The following is a 27973-nucleotide window of genomic DNA, read 5'->3' on the forward strand; positions in this document are numbered from 1 at the left end:
CCTCCGAGTCAAAGAGATTCGCTTTAAAACCTTAATTGTGACTTCTGGGCGATCTTAGCCGGAGATAGTGAACGTTTTCATTTCCTGTCTCCGCTGTAGAACATACCTGTCTTGGAGGAGTGCTCCCCACGTGGAGCAGAGAGCAGTTGTCAGTGGAAGTCTGCTTAGTGCGGCCAAATTGGGAGGTGGAGCAGGGCAAATGAGGCTGCCTTGGCCCCGTCGGGGTGGGGGGGACCCAGGACAGCTACTCCCTGCCTGGGAACAGGGCACAGTCAGCCTGCGCAAAGGGTAGCACTGAGGGGCTACCCACTAGCTCCTGGGACCTCATTAAGCTGAATTGTATTGGGGACGTTTGGTTGAAATGGGAGCAAGAGAAATAATTGTGATTAATGGGACCCTGGCTCCCGTCAAGAGGATGGACGGACAGTCACGTCAAGAGCAAGCTGCTGACCCATCCTACATATTGTCCTTTCCTACCACTAACGTTCCACCCTCTCTCGCTCTGATCTCCCTCCTGTGGCTTTGGGAGCTTTCAGGAGGTGACTACAAGGCCCACAGCAGCATCAGGAGCCTTTGCCAGTGGAGGAGGAAGTGGGAATGTGGTCCCAGCATGGAGAAGCAGAGGGGTCAGGATACTCACGCCAACCCCTGCCCGTCAGTCGCAGCCTTTCTTTGGGCAGAGACAGCTGGGGCCAGGGAGCAAACTCCAGCCCTGCCCGGGAAGTTTGGGGAGGCTTCATGGCATATGAGAGCTCAACTCTGGTGTAAGCAGTGCCATTTTAATATCATCATTAGCAGTGAGGAAGCCCAGCCTCAACCCATAGAAGAGGGCGGGGACCAGGGTCATTAACCCGGCGGATCTAGCCTCTGGCAGGCTGCATTTATCCCAATCTCAGCTGTATACACTCAGACCTTATAATGGGTGGCTTTTACCCACGGGCTTTTCTCTGCATTACTGACAGTCCAGAGAGATCGCGCGGGCCCTCCAGGTCATACAGAGTAAGACCCCAGTTTTCCCACGTGACAGGAGGGTGAACACACGGCAGCCCTAGCCCGCTGGCTCTGCCAGGACCCAGAGACTACAGTTGCAGGGGCTCCGTAGCATCTCAAAAGGTGTTTTATTTTCCTTACTGTGTTACAGTAGGTTTGAAACAGAGCTTGGGAACGTGCATCAGGCATGGGCAGAGTCCCCCCAAATGCTCAGATCTCCTCTCTATTGGGCCTGAGGGAGCAGCTCCTTAGTGGGGTGAGAGGACAGGACTCTCTCTGTGGCCCGTCCAGGGATGTAGATCAGCAGGGCTGCTGTCCCCTTACCGCATGGCCTTCGTGTGCATCAGAAAAGGGTGCCCTACCTGGGTAGTCGCACACAGCGCACACGATGTACAGCCTGCTGGGGACGGATTTAAGGAAGGATACAGGTGACTACAGGAGTGGGGGGCTGCATGAGAGGAGCCCAGAGGAGATGGTACCTTCTTAGCTGGCCGGATGATGAGGGAGACACGAGGAGGGAAGGAAAGGGGGGGGTGGCGGGGGTCCCCCCCTGGGTACAGTGCTCCTTGATCCTCTCAGTGCCTTCAGCTGTGCTTTCATGCCGTTGATCTGACGTTAGTCAGGGATGAGCATTCTGTGTTTTTGTGTTGACATTGTTTGCCATTTCCTATATTCAGTTCAACGGAACGAGTAAACTGCCTGGTCCCTAGCTGCCAGTGTGGAATTTCTCTCTGTTCAGTGCTTCTCTCTGGTGCCTTTTTCTGGCCTGCAAGAGGGGTTGGTGTCTATGGCCCTGTTGCCAAGAGACCAGGTGATGGTGAAAGAGAAGGAGCCCCGTGTCCCCTTCCCTCAGCATCGGACCCTCTTGCCCCAGCCTGACCGCCTTTGGGTGGCCTCCCCAGCCACAGCCCAATTCTGACGATTCTGAAGAGTCTGAGCCGGGAGTTGGCTTCCCAGTCCACACCCCAGATGCCTCCATTCCAGCCGCAGTTGCCTTTCCTCGGTGGGGTCTGTGTTCTTCTGGAAGGGCCTGAGACCTTGAGGCTTTCTCAGCCCTGTGCTCAGATGTTCCCTCAGGTGACCGTGGCCTGACCGGCACACCCACCGCCTGGCTTGGAGGATTTAGCGCTGACGGTGGTCAGGGCCCTGTCCTGTCCTCGTGGCTCTTCCTCTAGCTTTCGCTCCTCACGCCTGCCTTGCTGAGGGGTGGTGGCCAGGAGTGGTGGGGGGTGTAGGAGACCAGGGGAGGCCCACGCAGCTGCTGCTGCGCGCCTGCCTGGATAAAGAGAAGAACCCAGGCTCGCTGCAGTTATATTCGGTACAGGCAAAGCCAAGTGCGAAGCAGCCCCTTCTGCTCGTGACGTCTGGGTGCCTCTGAGTCATCACTGCTGGCTGCACTGACCGAAGCCAGTTTCTGCCCCTCTGTCTCCTACGAGCAGACCTGCTGTGACGCGGCAGCTGTGGGACAGCCTTGTCACCTTAGAGGGGTTCTCGAAACAGGCCTTTTGCAGTCAGGTGGGTGCCACTGGACTTCCCCAAAGACAGTTTTCTGTCCCAGGAACTTTCCTTCTGCCAGTGGTCTGGAGAAGCTAGGACCTTTTACCTTTCATCATCCATCTGTTGTGTGCCTACCATGTGCCATTAATAAGGTGTACCATTAATAAATGCCCATCATATAATACTATAGTTAATATTGGTATGAACAAAGTGCTGTGAGGAAAAGCATTAAGTATATAAAGGAGTGGTTCAAGTGTGCAGAATCTTAATGGTGGGTAGAGTAGGAGTTCACGGGTGTAGTAATAGGAAGAAGCATTCTCGCCAAAGGGAGTATAGCCTTGTACGGAGGCCTGGGACGATGCATCTGTGTGAAGCTGGAGGTGGATTGGCGTGACTAAAGCAAAATAATGAGGGCCAAAATGGTAGAAGATGAGACCAGTAAGAACCCAGTTTTATCAGGAGCTTATCCTCTACTGTGCTAAGGAATTTGAACTTTAGTAGAGAACAAGAAAAGGATTTCAGCGAAGGAAAAATTGATCCAATTTGGGTTTTTTTTGCAAAGTAACAACATTTATTGAGAAGTTACTATGTGCCAGACTCTTCTTAAGTGTTTAATTTGGGTCAGTTCATTTATTCTTTAATAAAACCCTTTGAGGGCTTCCCTGGTGGCGCAGTGGTTGGGAATCCGCCTGCCAATGCAGGGGACACAGGTTCTATCCCTGGTCCGGGAAGATCCCACATGCCGCGGAGCATCTAAGCCTGTGCACCACAACTACTCAGCCTGCGCTCTAGAGCCCGCGAGCCACAACTACTGAGCCCTCGTGCCTAGAGCCCGTGCTCCACAACAAGAGAAGCCACCGCAATGAGAAGCCCACGCACCGCAACAAAGAGTAGCCCCCGCTCGCAGCAACTAGAGAAAGCCCTCGCGCAGCAATGAAGACCCAACGCAGCCAAAAAAAAAAACAAAACAAAAAACCCTTTGAGGTAGGTGCCATTATTATGCCCATGTGACAAATAGGAAAAAACTCAGACCCAGAGAGGTTAAATAACCCACTCAGGACCACACAGCTGGTAAGTAGTAGAGCAAGATGTGAACCCAGATGGTCTGGCTACAGAGCCCACATCTAACCACTGCACTGCACAGCCTGTGATAAGCCACACACTGCAGCATCATCCAGGGGCCATTAGGGAGTGGCGAGGCTGGTGGCAGGGATGCCAGTGAGGGGACTGTCACCCAAAGCCAGGACCTGAACTCGGGGAGTGGCGATAAGGATAAAGAAGAGGGGGAGAATTCAAGAGACGTTTATGAAGTAGGACCACTGTGACCTGGAGATTGACTGTGAATATAAAAGGAGTCGAGGATGATTTCTAAGCTGCTCGTGCTACCGAGTGAGATAAGAAATGCAGGTGAAAGTGCAGCTTTTATAGTGAAGATAGTAGATTCAGGATTGGACTCATTGCTATTTATCTGGTGGAGGTGAATCCTGCAGAGAGGTCCGGGCTGGAAATAGGAGTGGTGGTGTCATGTAACTCTGAGCCATGCAGGACGGAAATTGTCTACAGCTTCAGGTGGCCCCCTGGGGAATATCCATGTTCAAGGGGCGTGTTGGTGGGAAAGAATTCACAACTGAAACCAAGAAATCACGGAGAAGACGCCAAGATTGGGAATCACAGAGGCCTTAAAAAAGAGTTTCGAAATAGAAGGGGGAGTGCTTAGCCTTGTCAGATACCTAAAAAGAAATTAATAAAATGGCAATTAAGAGGTCTTGAGTGACCTTTGAAGTGGTAGTCACATTGGAATGTCGACAGTGATGACCAGCCGTGTTGGATGGGGAACCTGTGGGAAAGGATGTCAGTGGTGGTGCCCTGGACAAGGGTAGGGGCAGAACGAGGGCCCCCAGTTCAGCCACATTCCCTGCATGAACCTCAGGGAAGAGAGAGTTAAATTTCCCTCCAGCTTCCAGCCCCGGTTTTTCCTGGGAAGATGAACAGTCTGCTCTCCTTATTGTCTGCACCAAAGGAGCAGATTGCGTCAGTTTGTAAACTGTGTTACCGCTTGCAAAGGCCTGGAGTCAGCAGGTTTGCATTTCCCAGCAGACTCAGACGATGCTGATCGCCTCGGCTCCTGCCTCTCCACCTCAGGCAGGACCAGGAGCTGCCCCCCGACCCCCCACCTCTGTCATCCCGCCCCTCATCCCTGAGGTATTCAAGGAGAGAGAGCAGGAAGCCCTGAGCTTCTAGCGGAGCCATCGCGCCCAGTGCTCTGGCCGTCCCTCAATTTCCGGGAGCCTCTTGGCCTCTCTTGCCAACCCGGGCCTGATTTCTAGGCATTCCTAGGGCTTTGACTTAGACGAGCGCACAAATGTCAGAAAAGAGGTTTTCTGGGAACAACTGGCGCTGTGGGCTGGGCTTGAAAGCATCTTTTGGTCTGGAGGTGATGAGGGATTAGGAGCAGCGGCGCTGGTGAGGACTGGGGCCCTGCTATTGCAGGAGCACAGGGAAGCTCGGTACCGCTTCTGCCCCTCACCTGCCCACTCCCCACCGGCGGGTGACCGTAGTGAGACCCAGGAGGCATTTCATAGGCACTGCCTCTGCGGCTTCCGGAGCGTTACATTATTAATTGCATTGTGTTAATGCTCATCGTCTCTGAAAGACCACCGTGTGTCTGCGCGTGGCCGAGAGTGGAGGGGACGAGTTGGCTGTGTTAAGCTGCTACTACATGAAGGTGAGGTGTCTCTTCGAGTTCATGGCTCCGGCTGTGGCAGCGCGTTACAGCCTTCATGCAGCATCAGTGATGGTGGAAAGCCCAGCTCTCCGGCGGCGTGGCTACCTCTGCGTGGCAGGAAAAGGAGGCTCCGTTGCACTCTGGTCGCTCTGGATCTCTACTCACATCCTTGCGGAAAGCTCTGGATGGGACGTGCGGGTTGGGAAGAGCTGGAGTGCCTTTCTTCCTCTCTGCAGGCTCTCCCACAGAGCTTGCCGGTGCGCCTGTGGGCCTCCCCCCTTGCCCTTCTCTCCCACATAACCCCTTGTCTGTCTTCTCTCTCATCGACTCTCAGTCATACTGGTGCGCCACCAGGGCCACCACCCCAAACCCCAACTCATACCTTAGGACGTTGTGAGCAGAGAGAACCTTAAAAACCGGGTTCAACTCTCACTAACGTGGAGAAACTGAGCCCGGAGGAGGCTGTGACACCCCAGCCCAGAAGAGCTGGTCCCTGGATCGCTGTTTTAGTCCAAGGTTTTTGCTGTGCTTCTCAATGCCTTCTCCCCATCCAAGCCTCATTCCTATCTTGTTCCCAGTTCCAGGCTTGTTACTGATGGCTTTGGGGTTATTTAAAGCAGGGCTAGCACCAGACAGTATATGGAAAGGACGGAGGCTTCTGCCTGTCATTGGGGCCGATGATGTCACCTCCCCAGAGGTATCCGCGCTCCTGCTCCACCTTCTGGAGGAACCTGCAGCCAGCACCTCTCCCCTCCCCCCTCTGCCACCCCTTGTGCAGGAAGTCTTCCTTTCCAGATGCCCCGGGGCAGGCGTGTCCTGAGCTGCCGCTCCTGCCCAGCTGGCACCACCTGTCCTACCCGAGGCAGCCGCCTCCCTTGGGGGAGGGAGCGTCCCCTCAGCTGTTTTCCAGGCAGTCCACAGCCTCCCAGCCTCTGGGGCCCAGGCTCAGTAATTTCCTATGTTGCCTCAGGCACTGCACAAGAGAGAGCCCAAGACGCGCTCTCTCGGGGGAGATTGTACCTCTTTTCCATCCTCCCGACGCGTAAAAAGGGGAAGGTGGGTTATATGGGAGGGGAGACTCCCCACCCTCCCGCATTGCCAAAAACCCCCTCTGTGCTGTGCCCCCTTTGGCTGCCCTGAGTCACCACGTGGAGCATGCCGCCCCCCGCTGTATGTCCTACCTGGTCCAACAATTTAAAATTCCTTTGCCCTAAGTGCCCCTGGCTGCCTCATTTCGGCTGCCTTTCCGTGGAGGCGGCCTCCAGCGCACTTCCCCCCGACCCTACCGGGAAGAAGGCTACAGGAGGGGACCTGCGTGTTTCCGGCTTTGCCCCAGACTTAGAGCCCTGGGCATCCAGCTTGGCTCCTGGAGCAGGAGAGGGACAGCTGAACGAACCCCCCAAGGTGGTTGAAATTTCCTCTGTGGTCTTACAGCTGAGCTATCTGATCTTCTTCCCCACCGCGCACAGTACTCTTTCAGAAGGCTGATTGGCTGGGGGGGCCAGGAGACGTTAGCGTCCTCGTCTCTGTAAGAACATCAGCCCCTGTCTGCCTTTCGTTTCTCCTGCTTCCTGCACACCCCCTCAGCTGGCTGGCCCGGCATTGCACCCCGGCAGACTGTGCCTCGCTGCCTGGAGTGGGAGAATGACTCCGCCCCCATCGCCTGTTTGATCGAAGTAGTTGCTGTGTTAAGAGGCTGGACAGAATCCAGAAGGGGACCAGTGGCGGGCGGGGGGCGGGGAAGGGGGGAGAGCAGGACGCTCCAGCCGCTGAGAAGAGGGCTGTGGGAAACAAAACGTTCACGGCCACCGCCGCCTTCCCTCCCCGGGTTGCTTCCAGCCATGGAGGGCGGGAACTGCTCAGGGTCTCCTCTTTCCTCCTCCCCTTCTGCCCTTCCCTGCGCACCCGCAGCTGCAAAGGGTGAGACCACAGCCTGTTCGGGTGGGCACCGAGGTGTGTGTGCTGCCTGGGACGGGAGTGCTTCCTCAGTAATTAGGAGACGTGCAAATTAACAGCCTGTGCCGTTTGTATTAATTTGGTAAATAAGCCAGAACAATTTCATTAGTGGCACCTTAATGTGCTTGGGAGCAGGAGGACGTGTCCCACTGTGAGGCAATGGGGCCTGCTGGCTGCCCCGGCCCACAGACAGGCAGCCCGGGTCCAGTGGGTCTAGCTGCTCTCCCTCTGGGCATGGCTGGCTGGGCCACACCCCCAATCGGCCCTGTGGTGGAGAAAGATCCCTCCCCGCTCCACTGATTAGAAAGGCATCTGTTTGTTCACCTGGGTTTGGGGACGGTCACTCATTAGGTTTTCCCATCAGCCCGCACTTCCCTCACCTCCCACTCTGGGTGTAAGAACCAAGGGAATTGAGCTCAGCCACACAGGGCTGCCGCTGGTTGTAACAAGCCTGGCCGCTGCCAGCTGGCCCTTAGTTGAAGGAAGAGGAAGCAGTTTTACGTCACCAAAACTTCACAGCTAGATTTAGGATTTGAACCCAGGTCTGTCTGACTGCAAGATTCATGCTCTTTCTACCACCTCATGGCTCAGTCAGTACACCCAGCTCTGGAGCAGATTCAGAGAACAGGCTTCGCTCGCCTTGGAGCTGACAGTCTAGGTGGAGAATAAAGACATTTTGAAATGAAATAACTGCCCTTCCCCAGAAGTAAATAATTGATGATGATGAAGAAGCAGCATTTGTGTGTCAAGCACTCTTCTAAGTGTTTAGCATACTTATATTAGTTCATTTATCGTCAAAACAGACCCTTTGAAGTAGGTACTATTGCAGTTCCAAGGTAATTGATTCACCAGAGCTCATGCAGGTGGTGGGTGGATTTGTTTGGCTCCAGAGTTTGTGCTCTTAACCTCTGTGCTGTACATTGGCCCCTACGTGTCAAAGGGAGAGTAAGCCCATAGATGTTCAGGCCAGGTGTTCAGTTCACTGCAGGCTAAGGTTTAGGGAAGCCTTCACAGGAGGGTGGTGTGGAAGCTGGAAGAGCTCACCTCACGGGACCTAGTTCAGAGCCATAAAATCCCCACCCACTCTGCCAGTATCAAGAGCACAGGACAAGAGATGTTGGCAGGTGACCAGTCCAGCAGGGGTGCACAGTGAGGCAGCACCTCGGTGTCCTTCAACGCCTGAGGGTCAGGTCTGACCTTTAGACATCTAGGCTCTTGCTCTGTCTTAACCAGAGTTATCACCAAGCCGCCGCCTCCACGTGGCACCACCCCTTCTCAAAGTCTCTCCGGAGGCAGTCTCCTCCCCCCAGCTCCGTGTGTTGCTAGGTCTCAGCATTCGGCTTCTGTATGAGCTTTGAGGAGGGGGAGTGAGGAGAAGAGCCATCATTTGTCCCTTGCTGACATTGCTTGTGTCCACGTGTACACATACTCCGTGGTCCCCTCAAGGCCATTATCAGCCCACCTGTGTACACACCAAATGCCCACGTGCTTATGAAGTGTTCTGGCAGCCTGTAGTAGTCACCCAAGGCCTGACCTACCTGAGGTCACGTGCCGCTGTAGGAGGCCTCCCAAGGAAGACGGTGAGTCCAGATCTCTTCCTGAAACATTCCAAGATGCCAAAGAGACAGGTAGCCATGCTGTATAGCGCTTCGCACTCTACACCACACTCCATGAATAGTTATCTCATTAATGCTGCGGTAGCAGAAAGAAACCAGAAGAGGTTTCTTGTGTGTTTGACAAGAATGAGCCTCCCCTAACTCCTGTCTACAGTTTGAGGCAGCTTGTAGGCAATTGCTGTCTATGTATCTGTGTATAGTCAATCCTCATTATATATGAGTCCATATTTGCGAATTCACTTAATTACTAAAATTTATTTGTCACCTCAATCAGTACTCCTGGTGCTTTTTGGACCATTTGTAGATGCGCACAGAGTCTCCTGGTGAGCACGTTCCCAGCTAAGGCTGCACAGGCAGTGGCTCTGCCTTCTTGTTTCAGCTCTCATTCTGCAAACAAGTGCCCTCCTCATGGTCTATTTAGTGCCACGGTTTTCCAGTTTTTGCACTTTTTGTTGTAGTTAAAAATGGCCTCCAAGCATAGCGCTGAAGTGCTGTCTAGTGTTCCTGAGTACAAGAGGCTATGATGCGCCTTGAGAAAATCCATGTGTTAGACAAGCTTTATTCAGGCATGAGTTACAGTGTTGTTGGCTGTGAGTTCAGTGTTAATGAATCATCAATATGTATTAAATGCAGTGTCTTTAAACAGAAACACTCATAGAAGGAGGTTATGTTTTGATAAGTTGATCAAAATGTGACTAGAGTCATGAAGGAACCTAACCCTGTGTTTCCCCTGGGGGCAGTGGTTCAGGATTCCCTAATTCCTTGTTCATGGTGACTTTATAGAGATAAGTACCCCCAAATAACTGTATATAAGCCTATGCGTGTGTATATGTATATATTTTTTTAATTAGGAGAAAATATGAGAAATTTGAGTCTTAAGGCTGAGTCTTAAAGTTGAACACAGAAACAGAGATTTTACAGATATGGACCCACATAATGTTATAGTCAGGTCACAAATTCCTGGCAGTCAGTATGAAAGAGAGACATGATGAAGGATGAACGCATATACCCACTTGGGAGCGCCCTGTGGTTCCCATGCAACTTGCCCAGAGCTAAAGAGTCAAGACTTTGATCTTCAGACTAAACCCCTGTGCCCGTCCAGGCTGGGGCGTGGCCAGAAGGATAGCCATAGCACGGGGTGAGGGCAGAGAGGCCGCGGAAGCCGAGAGTCTCGGTAGCAGCGGGAACACTGGCCCAGCCCTATCCCTCCACTGAGCCCCGCCCACCTTCCCCTGAGCCCCGTTGTTTGATTGAGAAATTACTGTGGTGGCAGCAGCTGTAATTAAAGGGGAAGCAGAGACCCACGGGCGACAGCTTTATCTCCCTCTACAACCCAGGATGGATTGGGCGGCAGCACAGTGCCCCGGGCCAGAGATTTCTTTCCTCTGCAGCCGGCTGGGCCCAGGGGCTTGTCAAGCCCAAGTTAACATATCGATTGCAGGCAGGGAGCGGCTGGGTAAGTGTAAAGCCAGGGCTCACCTGCCAAGAGAGCCTGGCTGCTCCCCAGCAGTTTTGGCCCCAGGTGTGGCTGCTAGTCGCCGGGGTCGCCCTCTAGTGGGAGCCCTGGGAGCCTGGCATCTGGTTTGTGGCCTCAGAGGGTGAGAAGTGAATTCGACATTGGCCTTGTAGAGTGGGGTCTGAGCGTGGGCACCTTATAGGAGAGAAGGGTTGTACCTGGCCAGTTGCCTCTGCAAATCATCTCTCTGAGGTTCTTGCCTCCATCCCAGGAATCTGGTGCCAAGAGAAGCCATCAAGCTTCGTGTCACACCGGCCCACCACAAGCCCTCGGGCTGGAGGGAGGCCTTGTGCTCGAGCAGGGCAGCCATCCTCAGTTTTAGGAAAAGGACACCTGGCAGTGGACACATGGAAGACAAGAGGTCGTGAATGGGGGTGCTGGCATGGGCCTGGGCTCGGTGTTGGTCCGGGAGCTGTTCCAGTTTGATTTGCTTTCAGCTACTCGTGAGCAAGTGTCTCCTGAGCCCCCAGATGCGAAGGAGCCCAGTGGTTTGGTGGTGGGAGCCCAGTGGTTTGGTGGTGGGAGCCTGCGTCAGCACCCCGTACTCTACCCCTTGTCTCATGAGCCCCCAAGCACAAGGCAGGCAGCGCTCTGCTCTTCCCAGAATTCTCCTGGGACCTGCTGCTGCTTGGCCTTAGCACGTCTGATAAAGCTCGGCAAATGAAGGAGATGGTCTTCCCAGGTATCATCTGCCCATCCCTGTTCTTGTCTGACCACTGCAGTCCCGACAGCCTCTTCCTCCATCCTTAGCCCTCACACTGTAGGGGCGCCCAGCGCTTCAGCGCCCCGGGCATTTAAAAGGTGGCCAAGGGCTCCTCAAGCAGTCTGTCACTCACCTCAAGTGAATTTAGGTGCCTTATTGGCTGGTCGGCTCTTGGGGCCCCTGTTTTTTTATCGAGTACCATTTTGCCCACCTGACCTCTCCCACAAATGCAGGTCCTCCAGTAAATTAATTACCAGAATTCGAGAAAGGAGAAACACGTTTTGCCACCTACAGATGCAGGACGCTGGTTCTCCCTGCTCCAGCCCTCAGCGGTGTGAGGCCCGCGTGGGGTAGACCCAGCCCAGCAGAGCCCAACGCTTCCGCCCCCGGCTGTACCAGGGAAGTGCAGGGTGGTGGAGGGAGCCGGCCTCAACCCCGTGGAAAGCGAAGAAGGGGCGTCAGAGGTGTGCCTGGAGGAAGGAAGGACTGCTCCTGAGACAGAGGCTGTGGGGAAAGAGGAGGGGAGGGTCTTTTCTGCTCCCAAGTCAAGGAGGCGGTAGGGAAAGAAGGCAGCAGGGCAACCTGGCTTCTGCTCTCAGCTCTGACCCTTGCGAGCTCCACTTCCCTTGTCTGTGCCTCAGTTTCCCTGCCGACAAAATCAAGTTGGACTGGATGGGTATAACGTCTTTGTTTTCTAGCTCTCATAAACTCTGCGTATTCCCTTCTGTGCCACACCCCCGCTTCAGGTGTCGTTGAACTTGCATTCCACCTGAAGGGGTAACGGGGGGCCTCAAGTAGGAAGAAGGGTGCTCAAGAATAGGAAGAAGTCAGGGTCCCACCTCCCTGGTCCCGCTCCTTGTCCCACCCCCACTGCCTTCCCTCCGAACGCCCAAGCCGCCTCTGTCTGCTCACAGGGGGTCGTGTCCCGGGCATCTCTCCCTGCTGAGTCAGGACTCCGCCAGCTGGGCGGGCTGCTCTCCTCCCCCCTCGCCCCTCGAACCTAGCCCTCTGCCCTTGGCTGCTGCCACTGGCTCCAGCCCAGGCTTCAGAGAATTCCCAGGTATTTAGACATTCATTTTATTGCTTAATCGAGCTTGAAGCCGTTTAAATTAATACAAGTTTTTACGTTTGGCAGCAAAGGCTTTTACAGGCCCCTTTAGCAGGCGAAGAAAGAGGTTGGGAGAGGATCAAAGAAGGAATTCCTCCTGGGCCATTGCCTTCACGAGGCGGGAGCAGAGTCCATGCCGGGTCTGGGGCCCTGGGTCTTGGGGAGGTCCTCAGGGGAGGAGGCCCGGGAGCCCCTGGGCTCTGCAGGGATCCTGCAGGGTCTGGGGATCAGCCATAGCACTCGGCCCCGAGGCCTGGGCTGATTGGTGGTGAGCACACCCTTCCAGTTACGCTTTTTTAGGGATAACTTCCTGCTGGAATCACCCCCGAGCTGCCCCTGTGTGGTAGTGTTACTTCCTGCCCACATCTCTCTGCTCACCTCTCCCCTTCCCTCCTCTCCTCACCTGGCTTTCATCCCACCTCTTTCATTACCTTCATTAAGCATTACTTCATTCAGCTCTTCCGGGAAGAACACGAGTTCCCCTCTCCTCGGGGATTGCCTTGCTCCCCCAGGGCTTGTCTTCAGGGCAGAGCTGGGGTTCAGGGGGTGCTGAAGAAGAATGGGATGTTCCCACAGCTACGGCCGCCGCCTGTCTCACCCCTGACCTTTATCTATATGCTTGCGCACATGCGCGTGCACACACACACACACACACGCACACTCACACACAGAGCTTACTTAAGCTAAGGAGAGTCAAGTTTATCCTAGTAGCTCTCTGCCAAGAGGAAGGGGAGGGGATTTGAGAGGAGAGGGGAGTTTTGAAGTTGCTTTGTCAGTGACGTATCTGTCAACGATGGTTCGGGGTGCGAGAGGCTGAAAAGTATAGACCAGCTCACAGCACTCAGGTGAAGGGTTCTAAGAGGCTCCCACAAGCTCCTACTCTGCCTGACTCATCCTTCCAGCGACTCCTGTGCCGTGGAGTGACGGTGGTGGCAGTGGCCCAGGGCCGCTCTCCTCCCCTGCCCACCCTGGGCCCCTGCTGCAGGCTGACGCCCCCTGTCTCTGCTCCCCAGGTGGAGGTGGAGGTGGAGGGCATGGACAAGGCTGGCAACTTCATCGGCTGGCTGCACATCGACGGCGCCAACCTATCCGTCCTGCTGGTGGAGCACGCGCTCTCCAAGGTCCACTTCACCGCCGAGCGCAGCTCCTACTACAAATCCCTGCTGTCTGCCGAGGAGGCCGCCAAGCAGAAGAAAGAGAAGGTAGGCTGTGGAATGGGCCTGGCGGGGGAGGAGGCGGCTGCCCTCTCTCCCCGTCCCCTGCACCCCCACGCACCAGCACCGCTGTCTCCATACGACAGACAGAAGCGGTTCTGTCACCCCTCAACTGAGTGACCCCCGTTGGCGTTGGTCTCAGACCCCATGTCAGGAACCCCACGCTGAGATGGCCCCGGACCTGCTCTGAGCACTCCCTGTTGGGCCAGCTCTGGTGGCCCTGGAGCAGGAAGCTGCCTGGAAGGTGACCTTGGAGCCCCTGGGCCGCAGGAGACCGGGAAGCCTGCCCTCCGGTGCTCTCAGAGAGGCCGGTTGGCCTGCAGCCCACGTCTGAATTTCCTTCACATTGACCTGCAGGGAAGCCCATTTTGGAAGCTGCCCCAGGAGATGCATAAAGCTGTTAGGACAGCAGATTTACAGCCCATCCATCTCTGCAGACACTGCATTGAGGAGACAAGGGGGGTGGGTCGGAAAGCAGCTTTTGGAAACAAATGGACGATTAAAGAACCCAGTGGTTTGGGTGATGGGAGCCGGGCTCGGCACCCCCCGCCCCCAGCCTGTCGCCACTGACTTACAGCCCAGCACTGATAATGGGGATAAATCAGCTGGCCACCAATTTGTCAGGGCTTCTCTGAGTTTGAGGAGGATTTCATGGGACAGCCGTGCTGAGCCATAAATTGGTTGCAGGAATAAACGTTTCTTCCCCCACGGGGCAGCCGTCTGGCTTACAACTCGCCTCTCAGAGCCAAGGCCCAGACACCTGCCAAAAGGCGTAGGGGGCTTTGGGGCCCGGAAGGCTCCTCCTCCTCCTTCTCACTCCGGCTCTTCCCACCTGTCCTCTAAGAGAGGGTACATCACTTCCCCCAGGGGCCAGGTCCGGGACACCTTCTTGGATCTCTGTGTATGTCTTATTCCCATCCCCTAGAGATTAGGGTAGGGGACCGATCCTACTGGAGGCTGAAGGACCCCAGGGAGAGGTGGCCCCCAAAGCCAAGACCGGTGAAAGGGACTGTCCATGCCTTGGAGGAGTGAGCAGGCCACCATGGGGCCCCCAAGGAGACTCCCACTCTTCCTTGTCCCAGCTCTTCCTCCTAGAGTGACGGGGAGGCAGACAGCCTCGGCTCCCGCAACAGAGGAGCTTCCTCTCGGAGTTCCTGTTTGTGGCAGCTGAACTTAAGACTGCCACCTGCATGTCCTCTGCTCGCTGCAGGGAAATGGAGGAGGCGTGGTGCTGGGCCTCACGTGCAAAGGCTGAATGAGTTAGCAGCTGGGTGTCAGTGTGGCAAGCGCCAGCCTCTAAGGCCCAGATTCTGAAAGCATCTTTGCCCCCTGGCCCTGCACCTGAGCTGAGAAGCTGTCTCTTCAGATCTGAGTGATCTTCTACCCTCTGAGAGTAGAGACCCCAGAGGGACCAAGGAGAGGACAGAGAAGGGAATCTGGCCAAAGATGGAGGGTGGTCCCTTGCTTAGGTGCTGAACTGGGCATCACTGTTTACTTCACAGTGGATTTGTCTGAAAGAACCCAAGTCGTCATTTCGCTGGTGCCACGTGATGGTGCTGAGGAGTAATTGCCAGTGATTAATTACTTACCCAGGCTGCGTGGTTTTATTCCAGTCCAATTAAAATGCGGCGCACCACCCTCAGGGTGGGGGCCTGCCTGCCTCCTGGGCCCCTCTCCTGCACATCTCAGCCTCTTCGAGGATCCCGGGGGGACCTCACATGACTTGCCTCCTCCTGGTGGGGCCGGGACCCAAGAGTAGTGTGGGCAGAGCCTTGCAGCGGCCCTCGGAGTTGGCTGCACTCAGAGAAGTTGGTGGTCCGCTGGGGGACAGTAAACTGTATATCTGACGTGTCCCCAGGATCCCCAGCCTTGCCCCATTGGTGACCCCATGAGAGCTGCGTTAGCTGTCGAGAGACAGGTACATCTGGGGTTAAAAGATGATCGTGGTACCTATGAGCTGACTGAGGAAAGTAATACTAAGAGATTTTGTGAGACCAGGAGCAAGCAGAAGTCGTAGGTGGGTGTGATTATGTCATGTACACTTCTGAGCAGGTCTGTCTGGGGAAACCCCGCAGTGCTGTATTCCCAGCTCTGAGAATTTAGCTGCCTCCCTGCCAGGCCTAATTCCTCCCTGTGCCTTGCAGACACCTCTCCTCACGAAGAGGCTAGTCAGGCCCTCCCCTTCCTCTGTAGGAGGCTGATGCAGGGCTCCCCCCTCCTCCTCCTTTAGGGATCCTGGGCAGGTCTGAGGACCAAAGAGGGAGCCGCAGATGGCAGCTGTCTGGACTGTTCCCCCATCGCCCCTCCCCGTTTTTGCCCCAGCAGGGCCCTTGACAGGGCTGGATTGGCCATTGATTGGCTTTTACTGAGCTTGACTTCCCCGATGCGGGCTTGAAGGCCTCCACCACCCTGGCCCCATGCCAGCCCCACCTCCGGAGCCTCCTGAGCAGCGATATTAAATAGGATTTAGAAAGGAGAGGCTCCAGCCAGTGGAGCCTTGGTCCACACTGCCCATCGCTTGCCAGGAGGCGCACCCGGGGCTCCCCAGGGAGGAGGGAGGGCCAGGAGCAGGGTGAGGACAGGAGGGGAGACAGCCTCTACTCCTGACCTGGCCCCGGAATGCAAAAGCGATCTGAGCAGGACAGGAAATGGCGTGACAGAGCAGCATGTAGCAGAGGAGGGAGGGGCTTCCCTTGCCCACTGCCCACTTGTGTCTGTAGCCAGGGCGGCCATGGAGGGGTCACAGAGAGGGTCTTGCCGATGTGTCTGTCCCCTCCCTGCCCAGGTTCTGCAGGGGGCAACAGAAGCCAGTGTGGGCAAAGCAGGCCCTTGTTCTAAGGGTGGGGACCTGGGCGGCCAAGCCCATCCAGTTGACGGACTGCTTCCCACCAGGAAGCCGCACTGACCAGCTTGGGAAGGGACCCCGCACGGCTCCACGACTGAAGGGCCAAGCCCGTCCTCTCTTACAAGTGGAGCTCCTCCATCTGAGGAGGAGCTCTCCCTCTTCTGCCCTTTAGCAGCCTCGTGCTTCCCGTGTCTTCTCACCTCAGGAGGCAGCAGTATACACCCCTCTGCTCCCCTCCTGCTGCCCCGGGAGCTGTGGGACCGCGACAGGACTGGCCCGTTGCCACCTCCTTGTAGGAGAGGGGCCTGAGGGCCAAGCCGTTGCCACCTCCTTGTAGGAGAGGGGCCTGAGGGCCAAGCCGTTGCCACCTCCTTGTAGGAGAGGGGCCTGAGGGCCAAGCCGAGGCTTTGTTTGCATCATCCCTGACCTCCGGCCCGCTGCCCCCCCTGCACCTGCCGGGGAAGACGCTCCACCTCCTCTCTCAGAGGAGGAAACCTGATGCTGTCGCCTGAGGCACCTTTACTTGAGGAGTCGTTAGCAGTTTCTGTTCTCACCCTGTCAGTCTGTTCCCAATTCATCCACATGGAAGACGAGCCTCCCTCCGTACAGCGGAGGGAAGCCAGGTGGGGTTAGGATGGGGGCCCACTCAGGAGGCAGTACAGGGGCCCTGTCTCTCCAACCTGCTGTGTGCTGGGAAAGGAGGGAGCAGGATGGGAGAGGGGAGGGCCGCTGGCTTGGTCTGGAGCAGGTAGGGGCACCGAGTGCAGACAGATTGGAGGGTGGTGTTGGTGGGAAAAGGGGGCAGAGGACAGACTGCTGGGTCAGGAGGGCCACTGCTGGGGAGGGGGCAGAAGTTTGGGCCCAGGTGATGTCTCTCCCATCCCTCTCCGCCACCCTCTGGCAGCCTCCCCCGGGCTCAGAAAGTCCCTGTTGCTCATTCCAGTTCTCGGGGCCCTTGCCTCTCCTTCTATTGGAAGGACACACACTCGTGCCACATTAAAGGCAGGAGCATGGCCTCTGCATGTGTGGCCCAAAGTGGTTCAGTAATTCCAGCCTTCCTGCCCTTCAGCTTCTTCCTGATGCCCCCCAGGAGTCCGTGTGTCAGCTGCGTGATCATGTGGTCATACTCTACCACCTCTTGCAAGGGAAGAAAAGGAGACTCAGAGAAGGCATGTGACTTGACAAAAGTCACACAGCAAAGTAAAGGGCAAAATGAAAAGACCAGAGTCCACATCTCCCCACCTACAGCTTTCCCCGTTGCTCAGTGCTGCCTTCTGTGTCCAGAGGCCCAGTCACTGCCAAAATTCCCCTTGAAGAGCTCTAGGGCCAGGCCGCCTGTGTTCAAATCCTGGTTCTGCTACATCTAGCAAGCCTGTGTGCCTCAGTTTCTTCATTTGTAAAAACAGGGGTAATGTTTATACCTTTTCAAACGGTTGTCGTGAGGATTAAATGAGCTAGTACTTGGATAACGTTTAGTGTGGCACCTAGTAAGCATATAAGGTTTGGGCTAATATTTTATCACCACCCCACTCATTCCTGTGTGTGTGTCTGGGACCCCGTGTGTGGTCCAGTCCCCCGGACTCCCCCACCCCCTTTGCACTGCTCAGCTGGAGAGCCACCTCCCTCCCCTGCTATGACAGGCCTCACTACTGGGATAATCTCCTGGCCGCAGGATCGGATTTGACGTGCTGTCACCCCGAATCAGCTTCTGAGCCGCCACAGCCCTGACAGTGCGGGGCTAGGGGAGGAAGGGAGAGGGAAGGGTGGAGGGGAGCGGCCCAGCTTCTGAGCCGGGGTCAGAGCAGCCTGCTGGCGGTGAGAACAGAGGCGTGCTCGCACAGTGGCAGCCCTCGCCTCCACGGCCCAGGGCTGTCACTTGGAGAGTCTCAGGAGCGCCTGTGGCCCTGTGACAGTGGGAGGGCCTGGAGAGTTCAGAGTGACCCCCAAAGGGTGGTGTGAGGGAGGGAGATGGGGACCCAGCACCACTCCAGCACCGAGGTTCTCACACGCTGGTATGCGTGGGAATGGGAATCTCGGGGAGACTTTGGTTTTGACTTACTTTCCCTGGGACCCTGAGAGCACATCCTGATTTGGCAGGCTGGGGTGGGACCCAGGCACCTACGTTTTCAGTAAGCTCCCCAGTTGCTTCTGATGCCTGCCAGAGCCGCTGGATGGGAAGTGCTCTCCCCACCCCCGCCCAGAGGTAGGAGGCTTCCAGGGGCTCGTCCTGTGCTGGCATCACCTCCACACTCACTCGCCAGGGCAGTGATTCCCTCTGCCCAGAGCCCCTTTCCTGGCATCCTTTCTGACTTCACTTCCTAATCTCTTCCTCCCCTGTGCTGACCACACATGCAGGTCTGGGCCCACTATGAGGAGCAGCCCGTGGAGGAGGTGACGCCCGTGCTGGAGGAGAAGGAGCGCTCGGCCAGCTACAAGCCAGTGTTTGTGACTGAGATCACCGACGACCTGCACTTCTACGTGCAGGATGTGGAGACGGGTGAGCACACAGGCGCGGCCCCGGGCTCCGCTGCTTCACGGCTGCTGGCATGATCTGGCCCGCCTCAGGGCCCCTCTGTTCAGTGGGAGGCAGGGACACAGCCCAGGGCTTCCGGGGGCCTCCCCGAATAGCTTGTGGCTGCTGCCCACCTCCGGGCCCCTGCGCCGCACTCAGGGCCCGAGGTCGTTTTATCGGCTGCAAGGGAGCCCCGGAGCGGGCGAGGCTGAGCAGGTCCTCTGAGGACTGGTGAGGTAACCAGCTTTGTCTGGGTGGTGCTCGGAGACTCTTAGGTAATTGTTTTAGTCCCAGACACCCCTGGCAGGGCTGGGCAGGAGGATTTGTAGCCCTCAGAGTGTATCAGGAAGCAACGGACAGATTGTCTCTATGTGGTCAGGAAGCACAAGCCAGCTCTGCTCAGTGCCTCTCCCCGTCAGCTTCCTTGGGAGGGGAGGAGGGGGAGCCTGGGCTTGTCTCTGCTGGGGCTTCTCCTTCTCCAGAGGTTGCCATAGCCCTGAGTGGTAGCCAGTTGCCATGGTAACTGGCGGCACTCTAGGGGAAGTCATCCCCAGAAAGTCTTTTCTGAAGGACCCTCTCTCTCCATCCTCTTCCTTCCTTCTGCCCTCAAGTGCAGTGCGCTGTGGCCAGGGTCCCCTCGGCAGAGACCTCAGGCTTCTGGAGGAGAGAGGGCAGTAGAGCCGGCTCTCACAGCAGCTGCGCTGGGGCCCCTCCAGCCCAGCTTCCCCCCTTCACTCCCTTCACTCTCTCCATCCTGACCTCCCTCCTCTCATTGCCACCCTCTGCAGGGAAACATTTTAGCTGAGGTCAGAGGAAGAAGCTCTTAGAGCCAGCTCTCGGTCCACGAGGCAGATCCTTACAAGGCGGAGGGGGCTGAAGGTGTCGGTGGCACTCGAGGCAGCCCCGTAGGTGGCAGGGTGCGGCTCTGCCCGCCCTCCCCGGCCCCCACCCCCAGGCCCGCTCCAGATTGTCAGCAGCCTCACCTCAGCCGCCTCCCCTCTAATGATATCTCCCAGGCAGGCACCTGCTTTTGTGGCAATGTCATTTCACCGGGAAAAACTGACCATCTCGAGCCCTGGGCTGGCTGTACTTGGGAGGGGAGCAAAGCCAGGGAGGGGCGGAGATGGAAATGATGAGCCTGAAGGATTCGGCTCTCTCGTGGCCAGCTGTAATCCTGGTGAGAGGGGGCCCAGCCATTGCCCTGGGACAAGCCGAGAGGGGGCCTCCAGGCTGGGTGGTGTGGAGTGCGGGGAGTCTGGGAGGTGGCCCAGGTAGGAAGGAGAGCTATTCCTAAGCACGGGAGCCAGCGAGAACGGCCCTTGGGGAGCTCGGGGAAAGGGGCTCAGAGAAGACCCTGCCCAGGGTACCCCGGCTGCCAGACAGGCTCCACCTGGCCTCTGGGTCCTGCTGGGTAGGACCTGCCTTGAGTAAGAACAGGCCCGGAGTCTCCAGGAGACAGAGCTTGAGGGTTCAAGGCCTTTGCCCACATACTCTCTGTGATCTCAGAGGCTTCCTGTGCCAGCTCTGTACCCCGCCTGGCTGTCTCTGACTGCTCTCGGAAGCCAGGACGCTGCACTGAGTGGTAGCCAAGGCAGATAATAGGGGGAGAAAGAGAACTTGGGGGGAACCGTGTATTGTTGGAAGATTGGAGTAGCGAGTGAGGTGCTGTGTGGCATGCCACCTGGATAGCTGTAGGCTCCAGAGAAAACCCTGCCTTCCATCAGATGCGTGAAAACGAACCTCAGCGTACCCAGCCTCCCTCTCCTGAAACCTGTTACCCCTCTTGGAGGCAGGGACATCCTCTGGCCCTGTTTCCCTTCTCTTAATTAAAGCCTGCCTTCGGGAAGGATCTGGTGAAATGATGAACACATTGCCATTGGCTCTAAATGACCAACCGGGCTCTGTGTAAGGGCTTCCCAGAGGGCTTTGCCTGTTCGCAGAACTGTTGCCTTGGAGCATAATAATAATAATAATAATAAAAATAGACCAAGTATAGCAGGACCTTGTCTGTGTAGAGGTAGCTTCTTAGTCCCTGAAATTTTACTGTCTGGGCAAGGAACGCAGGTGCAGGAGAACGGAGGGTTTATTGCCGGGCGGGGGGAGGGCAGCGCCTTCCGAAAAGTCCCTGAAACCGTCCTGTGAACACCGGCATGGGGGCCCGAGAGTGTAGACAGGGCGCGCGCCTGCGGGCCCCTCTTCAACACTGCAGTCATCAAGCACCCTGCACAGCCAGGGCTTTACTGGGTCACTTGAGAGTAAGCAGAACCGAGTGAGCTATGGTCTGTGCCGTGAAGGCGCTCCCGGCGTAGTGGCAGAAACGTAAACCAGACAGGGAATGGATAAGGCCCACTGTGACAAGCGTACCAACGGCCGTCATGTGTCAGGCCCCTGTAACAGAGTGGCCGGGGTCCCTGAGGATGGGGGCGAGTCCTTCACCACCACCAGCCACCCTCGCCTCAGAGAGCGAAGGGGGAGCAAAGGGCCTGCTGAGAGCTTGAGTCCGGCCCAGAGGGACGCAGAGGAGAAGCCACTGGGGGCTGATGCTCAGCAGAGTAGGGGTGAGGGGCTGTGGCAGGAAGGAGCCAGGGGAGGGCACTGAGAAGACCTCGGGGGCTGCCACACCCAGTGAAGACCAGACCAGCAGCAGGGACCGATGACCCTGGTTCGGGAAAGACAAGGCAGGGAAGGGGTCTCCCTCCCCGCAAACGAGGAGGGCAGTGAGCTGGCGTGGGAGGGTAGGACCCCAGCCTGGCAGCACTTGGAGGTTCAGTTCAGCATGTGTCTCACGGGGCGCGTCAGGTCGGAGTGTCCACGTTTGAATAGGCTGAGACCGGGCCCTGCTGCCAGAATTGTTCCCCACCTTGCATGGCGCAGATTCTGAGGCCCTTTCCTTGTCCAGGGTCATATGGGGCCCATCCTTCAGCTCCACTTTTGCCCCCAGGAGACGTTGCAGAGAGTGGCTGCTGTCCGTCACCGCCTCTGTGGCCCAGGCCGGGGCCCGCCCTGGTAGGACTGGAGAAGGCTGGTTGGCCTTGGCCTTGCTTAGTGTCCACTCATTTTCTCTACCTCCTAAACCAAGGCCCAGGAACATTCCCTAGGGCGTCTCTGGCCATGGCCAGTAGATTGGAGAGCCGAGACTGGAAGACTGGGTGCCTCTAAGGCCTGAAGTGTCAGCAAGATACTGTGAAACCTCCTCGACCAGGGACCAAAGAGGGATTTCCCTGTGGGACGGGGGCAAGCCAGTGCCGCGGGCACCCTACAGCATTCCACATCCTGCCCACTCCCCAGGCTCATCTGCCTCCCCAGCCCCATCTACAGATGATACTCCAAGGCACATGGCACCCAGGTCTCACTCCCTCTTCCTCCCCACAGGCACCCAGTTGGAGAAGCTGATGGAGAACATGCGCAATGATATCGCCAGCCACCCTCCCGTCGAGGGCTCCTATGCCCCCCGCCGGGGCGAATTCTGCATTGCCAAATTTGTAGACGGAGAATGGTAGGCCACCTGGACCCGAGCAAGGGAAAGAGTCTAAAGTAGGAGCCTTCTGTCCCCAGGGCCCAGGCCTGCAGAGCCACTAGCCAGACTTCAGGCATCTGCCGTAGTGGCCGGCTTTCCACTGGGTGCTTGTTCTTGACCTTGGCCAGCTCTCCAGAGTGGCCCTCTTTGTTGCCCACAGCCCGTTTGCGGCCTGCGCTTTAACCCGTGGTTTTTCTGCAGTCAGCCTCTGGCGTAAAGAAGTGTCCCTCCTTCTCTCTCCTGGGCTACTCCTTTGCGGGAGCCCTGGCTGGCTGGAGCTCTCCAACACCCGCCTCACCCCACGCAGGAAAAGTGACGTCAGGGCGGGGGTAGGGGGTGGGGTGAGGGTGGAGGCTGGTGCTCAGTGAGCCCGGACCAGCCGCCACCCTCCACCCCAGCTGTCTGGGGCGTGAGCCGCAGCGCTCGCAGGCTGCAAGAAGGTCACTTATGTCGAATCTACCAAGCGTAGGGCCCGTGGCCTTCCCAGGGTGACGAAGTGATGTGGATGGGTTCCCTGCTGTGGCCTCCCAGGCAGATCTGCCGGCTAATTACAGCTGCTGTCTAGTGCGCTGGGTTTAAACAGCAGACATCAATCTAGTCATTAGTCTTGTTGCTTTTATGCCCCAAGGACACGTTTATCCGCTCCACACGCTCCCCTCCCGCCCTCTGCTCCCAGCTATGCTCTGACTCCATTAAATGGTGGCCACAGCACCCCGGGCTGTGCAGTCCGAGAACTGCCCTTTGTGACACCCATGGGTGTTCTCTCTGAGCCCTGGGCAGGGAAATGCTGTAGCCCCTGCCCTGCCATCACTGACGCTCCAGGGAGACCGGCCTCCTCAGGGCTGTCCCTTGAGTTCTGCCCATGATGCCATTGCAGGTACCGCGCCCGAGTGGAGAAAGTCGAGTCTCCTGCCAAAGTACACGTCTTCTACATCGACTACGGCAACGTGAGTGCGGGGGCCAGGAGGTGGACGAGTACGCAAGGGAGGGGCCCCGAGTGCCGCCAGGGACCCTTCAACACAGTAGGCCCCTAGGTCAAGTCCATCTGCCCTCTCCAGGGTCCCTCTGAGCTTTAGACTCCCTCCCTCCCTCCCTGACGGAATGGTGAGCGTGTGGGCCTCTCTACTGTTCCTCTAACAGGCGCGTGACCCCTGAGTGACTGGGCAAAACTGGCATCTCTGGTCCGAGGCCTGTGAGCACTGAGTGGTCCTCTGTCCAGGCCCCAGCCACAGCCCCGGTTCCTCTTCTGCCCAACGTCTCTGAAGAGTGGGTCCCTGAAGGCCCCTGGTCCACATGCTCAACTGGGTCCTTGTGTGCTGATCCCCAGCACATCCCAAACCCAGGCTTGCTGGGAAGGGGCTGGTACCCCTGGGAGAAATGCCCCTTGGGCTGGGCCTGGGAGTCTCCCAGCAGTAAGCAGGAGAGAACGCTGTCGTTCAGAGCCGTGCCGCTCCTGAGGACTAGTGTGGAAGGGCCGTTAATAGAAAGCCCAGAGCTGGGCCATGCTCCCAACTTACCACCCGGGAATACACAGAGGAAGGGGTCTTGCCAGGCTGGGGTTGCCCCACACACCTGAGCCAGAACCACTAGCAGGCGGGGGGCTGCCTGGACCCTCGTCTTGGAGCGCTCTTCCAGCCAGGGCCCCCCCAGCCTGCGGGAAAGGGGTCAGGGAGCCCATGTCACAGAGGGAAGGTATTGGGGAAAAGTGGAGACAGTGATCAGAGTTGAGCTACCAGGTTGGGTATGCAGCAGGAGCCACCAGGTGTGCCACCACCGGGCCCGGCTTCCCACCTCCCAGGCTTCGCTGACTGGGCGAGTCCGTGCATGTGGCTACTCAGAAACGAGCCCTGGGGGGTGGGGTGGGGGATGGAGGCGCTGAGTTAGAATCCCTAGGGGCCTGGCCGTGCGAGTTGTCCCCTGAGAGCAAGGGAGCTCCGAGTGTGTGATGCTGTTGGCCTGGTGTGTCCTCTGCAGAGAGAGATCCTGCCGTCCTCCCGCCTGGGCACCCTGCCACCTGCCTTCAGCACTCGCGTGCTGCCAGCTCAAGCCACGGAGTATGCCTTCGCCTTCATCCAGGTGCCCCAAGACGTGAGTCTCCACGCCTTCCTTCCTCTCAGCGGGACTGTCCCATGACACTCAGACACTGCTGCAGTCCCAGCACGTATCTGCACGAAGGAAACCCAGCCCCGTCCCGGATCCCACCCCTCCCTCACCCTGGCCCCCTCTCACGGGTCTGAGCCCCCGGCGCGGCCCTGGTTAGTGGCCACTGTCTCTAGCCTCTTGGGCTCTCGGCTGCAGTGGTCTCCCAGCACCCCTTCCAGGCTCAGACGATGCCGCCAGCAGTAACTGCCCCCAAACAGCTCTGACTGTGTCACACCTCTGCTGAAAATCCTCCACTGGGGTCCCACTGTCTGATGGGAGGAGTAGAAACAACGATGATGGTCTGTTAGTCACGGGAGAGAGGGGTGTGGCCAAGGTTGAGGGAAGGTGGCATCAGAGCCTCTGAGCTGGCTCTTGAGAAACGGGGGGCCTGGTGGGCCAGGGCACGTTGGGCAAAAAGACTGGTCCAGCAACCGCAGCCGGGTGTCGGGGGCCCTGCGGGCAGCAGCAGGAGATGTCAGGCCCTGTCTGCCCTGGCAGGGAGGTTATTCTTCGTGTTGTAGGCGGGAGGGGCTGTGGGCAAGGGGGCCCTTCATGTCCAGAGCCTGTTTGCTCCCTCGCTGGGGTCTAAGCGGGGAGCGAGGTGATGCCGGCACGTGCTGTGCAGACTCCCTTCAAGTCCGTGAACAGGACCTGGGGCCCCCACGGCTCGTGGCTGGCGCTCGCCTCTCACGCCGACCGGGGGGCGTCCCTGCTGCAGGAGGATGCTCGAACAGACGCCGTGGACAGCGTGGTGCGGGACATCCAGAACACGCAGTGCCTGCTCAACGTGGAGCACCTGAGCGCCGGCTGTCCCCACGTCACCTTGCAGTTTGCCGACTCCAAGGGGGACGTGGGGCTGGGCTTGGTGAAGGAGGGATTGGTCATGGTGGAGGTGCGCAAGGAGAAACAGTTCCAGAAGGTGGTACGTGCTGTGGATGCGGGGTGTCCCTCGCGCCTCCCACCGCCGTCACGGGGGAACTGGGAGGGGACTGCGCCGGGAGCCAGAGAGGGAGCGGGGAACCCACCGTCTTGCTGCTCCTGTTGGGGAAAGATAATGGATTTGGGTTTGTTGGGGTTTAAAATTTAAAAAGCTAATTACATCCCAAATTAATTGACTGCCGGTTTGGCTGAAAACACAGCTGCAAACTGGAGCGGAAAGTTTGCCTTTGCCCGTACCCCCGGTGACAGGCTAGGAAGCTCTGCCAGGGGTGGCGTGGCGAAGGTCACAGCCTGTTGTGCTGTCTCTCCCGTCCTCACTTGCTCCTCTCCCAGTCCATAACCAGCTCCCAGCACTCAGCGCCACTCTGCCACGACACCCCTCCAGCCTGTTTGGAGAGGCGCAGGGCTTAGAGCTGGGCCTGAGCCCCGCCTCCCTCGTTCATGAGACATCTGGCCCTAGAGCTCAGCCTTTGGAAGCCTGAGTCTCCCACTGATGACGTGAGGAGAGCACAGCCGGCCCGGCTGCTCGGTAGGGTGGACCACGAGGATCGGGGGCCAACACCTGGGAAACCTCCTTGCGCTGCTCATTTGTTGATCACGAGGCCCAGGCCTCCCGCTCAGCCCCGTTCCCATCCCAGTTTCCCCCAGCCTCTCCCCACGACACGCCAGCCTCGAGGGACGCGCCAGGCCAGTGGGAAGCTCGTGCCCTTCTGCAGCGCCCAGCTCCCCCGCACTCCTGAGTGGAGGGACACGAGCGGCAGGGTTGAAACCAGTGTTCTCCTCTCTCCACTGTGCCCTTGCTTCCCCTTCTCCCCCGTCTTTTGCCTTTCCTCTCTCCCGCATAATGATTGGTGGTTTGTGGATCCATGGCTCTGGTTAAGCAAGTTGATTAACTCATTTGGAACAAGACCTCAGTGTGAGTCACTTCTGTGCCTCATCTGGACAGGAGGGGCCCGACCCCTAGTCTTCCCCCCAGTTTCCTAGATCACTCCTAGGAGTTAGCTTAAGTTTCCCTGTAAAATTGGAGCTCTTAGTGTCCGCCATATGAAGCTACCTATAAAGTCTCTGGTGTCTAGAAACACCTAATGTGTTCATTCATTCACCTACTTATTCTTTCAGTAAATGTTTACTGAGGACCTACAAATCTCAGTGAACAAGAGACAACGTTCCATGGAGCTTACATTCAAGCATGAGGAGACAAAGAAGAAAATAAATATAATAAGTCAACAAAATTAAATGTTAGACAATAAGTACAATGGAAAAAGGGAAAGTAGAAGTAAAGAAAGGGACTCAGGAGTATGTCGGAGGGAGTGGTGGTGATTTTAAATGGGGTCATTTGAGGCCTCGTTAAGAAGGTGATACTTGACCAAAGACGTGAAGGGGCAGGATAGGTAGCCAGGTAGACAGGAGCAGGAAGCGTGTTTCAGGCGGGTGAAGCAGCCAGCATGGAGAGTCGAGAAACAGCTAGGAGACTGTGACTCTGCACTTGGATTTTACTTGGAGGGAGCTGGGGACCCGCTGAGCAGGGGAATGACGTGACCTGGGCCTCACCCTGACCATCCCTTTGTCCTCGTCCCGCTAGATCACAGAATACCTGAACGCCCAGGAGTCAGCCAAGAGCGCCAGGGTGAGTTTTTGCCTCAGGAGCCCCAGAGGGTGCTGAGAGAGGGGCTTGGCCGTTTGGGTCCCAGCAGGTCCCGCCTCCCTGAAGAGCCATTTTCTGTTTTCTCGCAGCTGAACCTGTGGCGCTACGGAGACTTCCGAGCCGATGACGCAGATGAGTTTGGCTACAGCCGCTAAGGAGGGAATCGGGTCTGGCCCCCAGCACCGCTCACGCCAGTACCTCTTCCTCTGCCGGGAGGGGGTTTTCAGCTCCAGACCTCAAATCGGGGGCATAGATTGGGTCCAGCTTTGCTTCAGTGTATGGGAATGTCTTGTAGGGTGGCATCTGGGCTGGGGACGGGGGGTGGGGGGAGCCCAAGGCTTTCAGGGGACAGGCCGCTGTCTTCTGCGAGCACAGGCACTGCCATCCGCTGTCCCAGCTGATTTTGTTTCTCTTTGGGGGTTTGTTTTTTAAAAATTGTCCTCAGCTCAGAAAGAAACATGAAAGACTTTGTTCTATGGAGGGCATGATCCTGGCACCCAAGGCCAGCTGGCACCCCACTTCTATCCCAGACTCCCCTTTTCCCCAGCTCTCTGTCCAGCTGTTGATTATGTGGTTTCTCTGATACGTCCATTCTCAAATGCCAGCGTGTCCACGTCTGCCCCTTTGCCAGCCCTCCCCATTTCTGTATTTAAAGCTTTTGAGGCCCAATAAAATAGTACATGCTGTCTGCAGCCCTTATTGATCATGGTGGAGGCCAGAGCCCAGGGTTTCGGCAGCCCCAGCCATGAGGAGACCTGGGCGCTTGAATGACCCCCAAGGTCTAATCCATATGCCTGGGCGCTTGAATGACCCCCAAGGTCTAATCCATATGCCTGGCCACACCCCCTAGAAACATAGCCAGTCATGGGAAGCAGGGCAGGCCTTCAGAGTTCCAAGCAACTCCTGGGGCCTGGTGGGCATACCTGGCACCATGGCCATCATGCAGAAGGCTGGCGATCTTCTCTTTTGACTCATCTGCACGTGGCTGCCCTCAAGAACCTTAGCAGCTCGGCAAGCAGTGCCCAGGACACTCCCTGCAGGAAAGGCC

At 57.2% G+C, this 27973-nt stretch overlaps 1 protein-coding gene across 1 annotated transcript in view; it reads left to right on the forward strand.

Moving 5' to 3' along the window:
• SND1 (staphylococcal nuclease and tudor domain containing 1) overlaps positions 1-27617 on the forward strand; it is a 415142-nt gene extending 387525 nt beyond the window's left edge. Inside the window, exons 17-24 of the mRNA XM_082400014.1 lie at positions 13125-13313; positions 18526-18667; positions 22055-22178; positions 23077-23146; positions 24174-24287; positions 25060-25263; positions 26863-26907; positions 27015-27617. Of these exons, the coding sequence (XP_082256140.1) occupies positions 13125-13313; positions 18526-18667; positions 22055-22178; positions 23077-23146; positions 24174-24287; positions 25060-25263; positions 26863-26907; positions 27015-27080 (954 nt within the window). The 3' untranslated portion in view covers positions 27081-27617. The remainder of the gene's footprint in view (positions 1-13124; positions 13314-18525; positions 18668-22054; positions 22179-23076; positions 23147-24173; positions 24288-25059; positions 25264-26862; positions 26908-27014) is intronic.
• Positions 27618-27973: the final 356 nt, after the last annotated feature.

Source organism: Balaenoptera borealis (assembly GCF_965194805.1).
Source record: "Balaenoptera borealis genome assembly, chromosome: 7".
NCBI classification, from domain to species: Eukaryota; Metazoa; Chordata; class Mammalia; order Artiodactyla; family Balaenopteridae; genus Balaenoptera; species Balaenoptera borealis.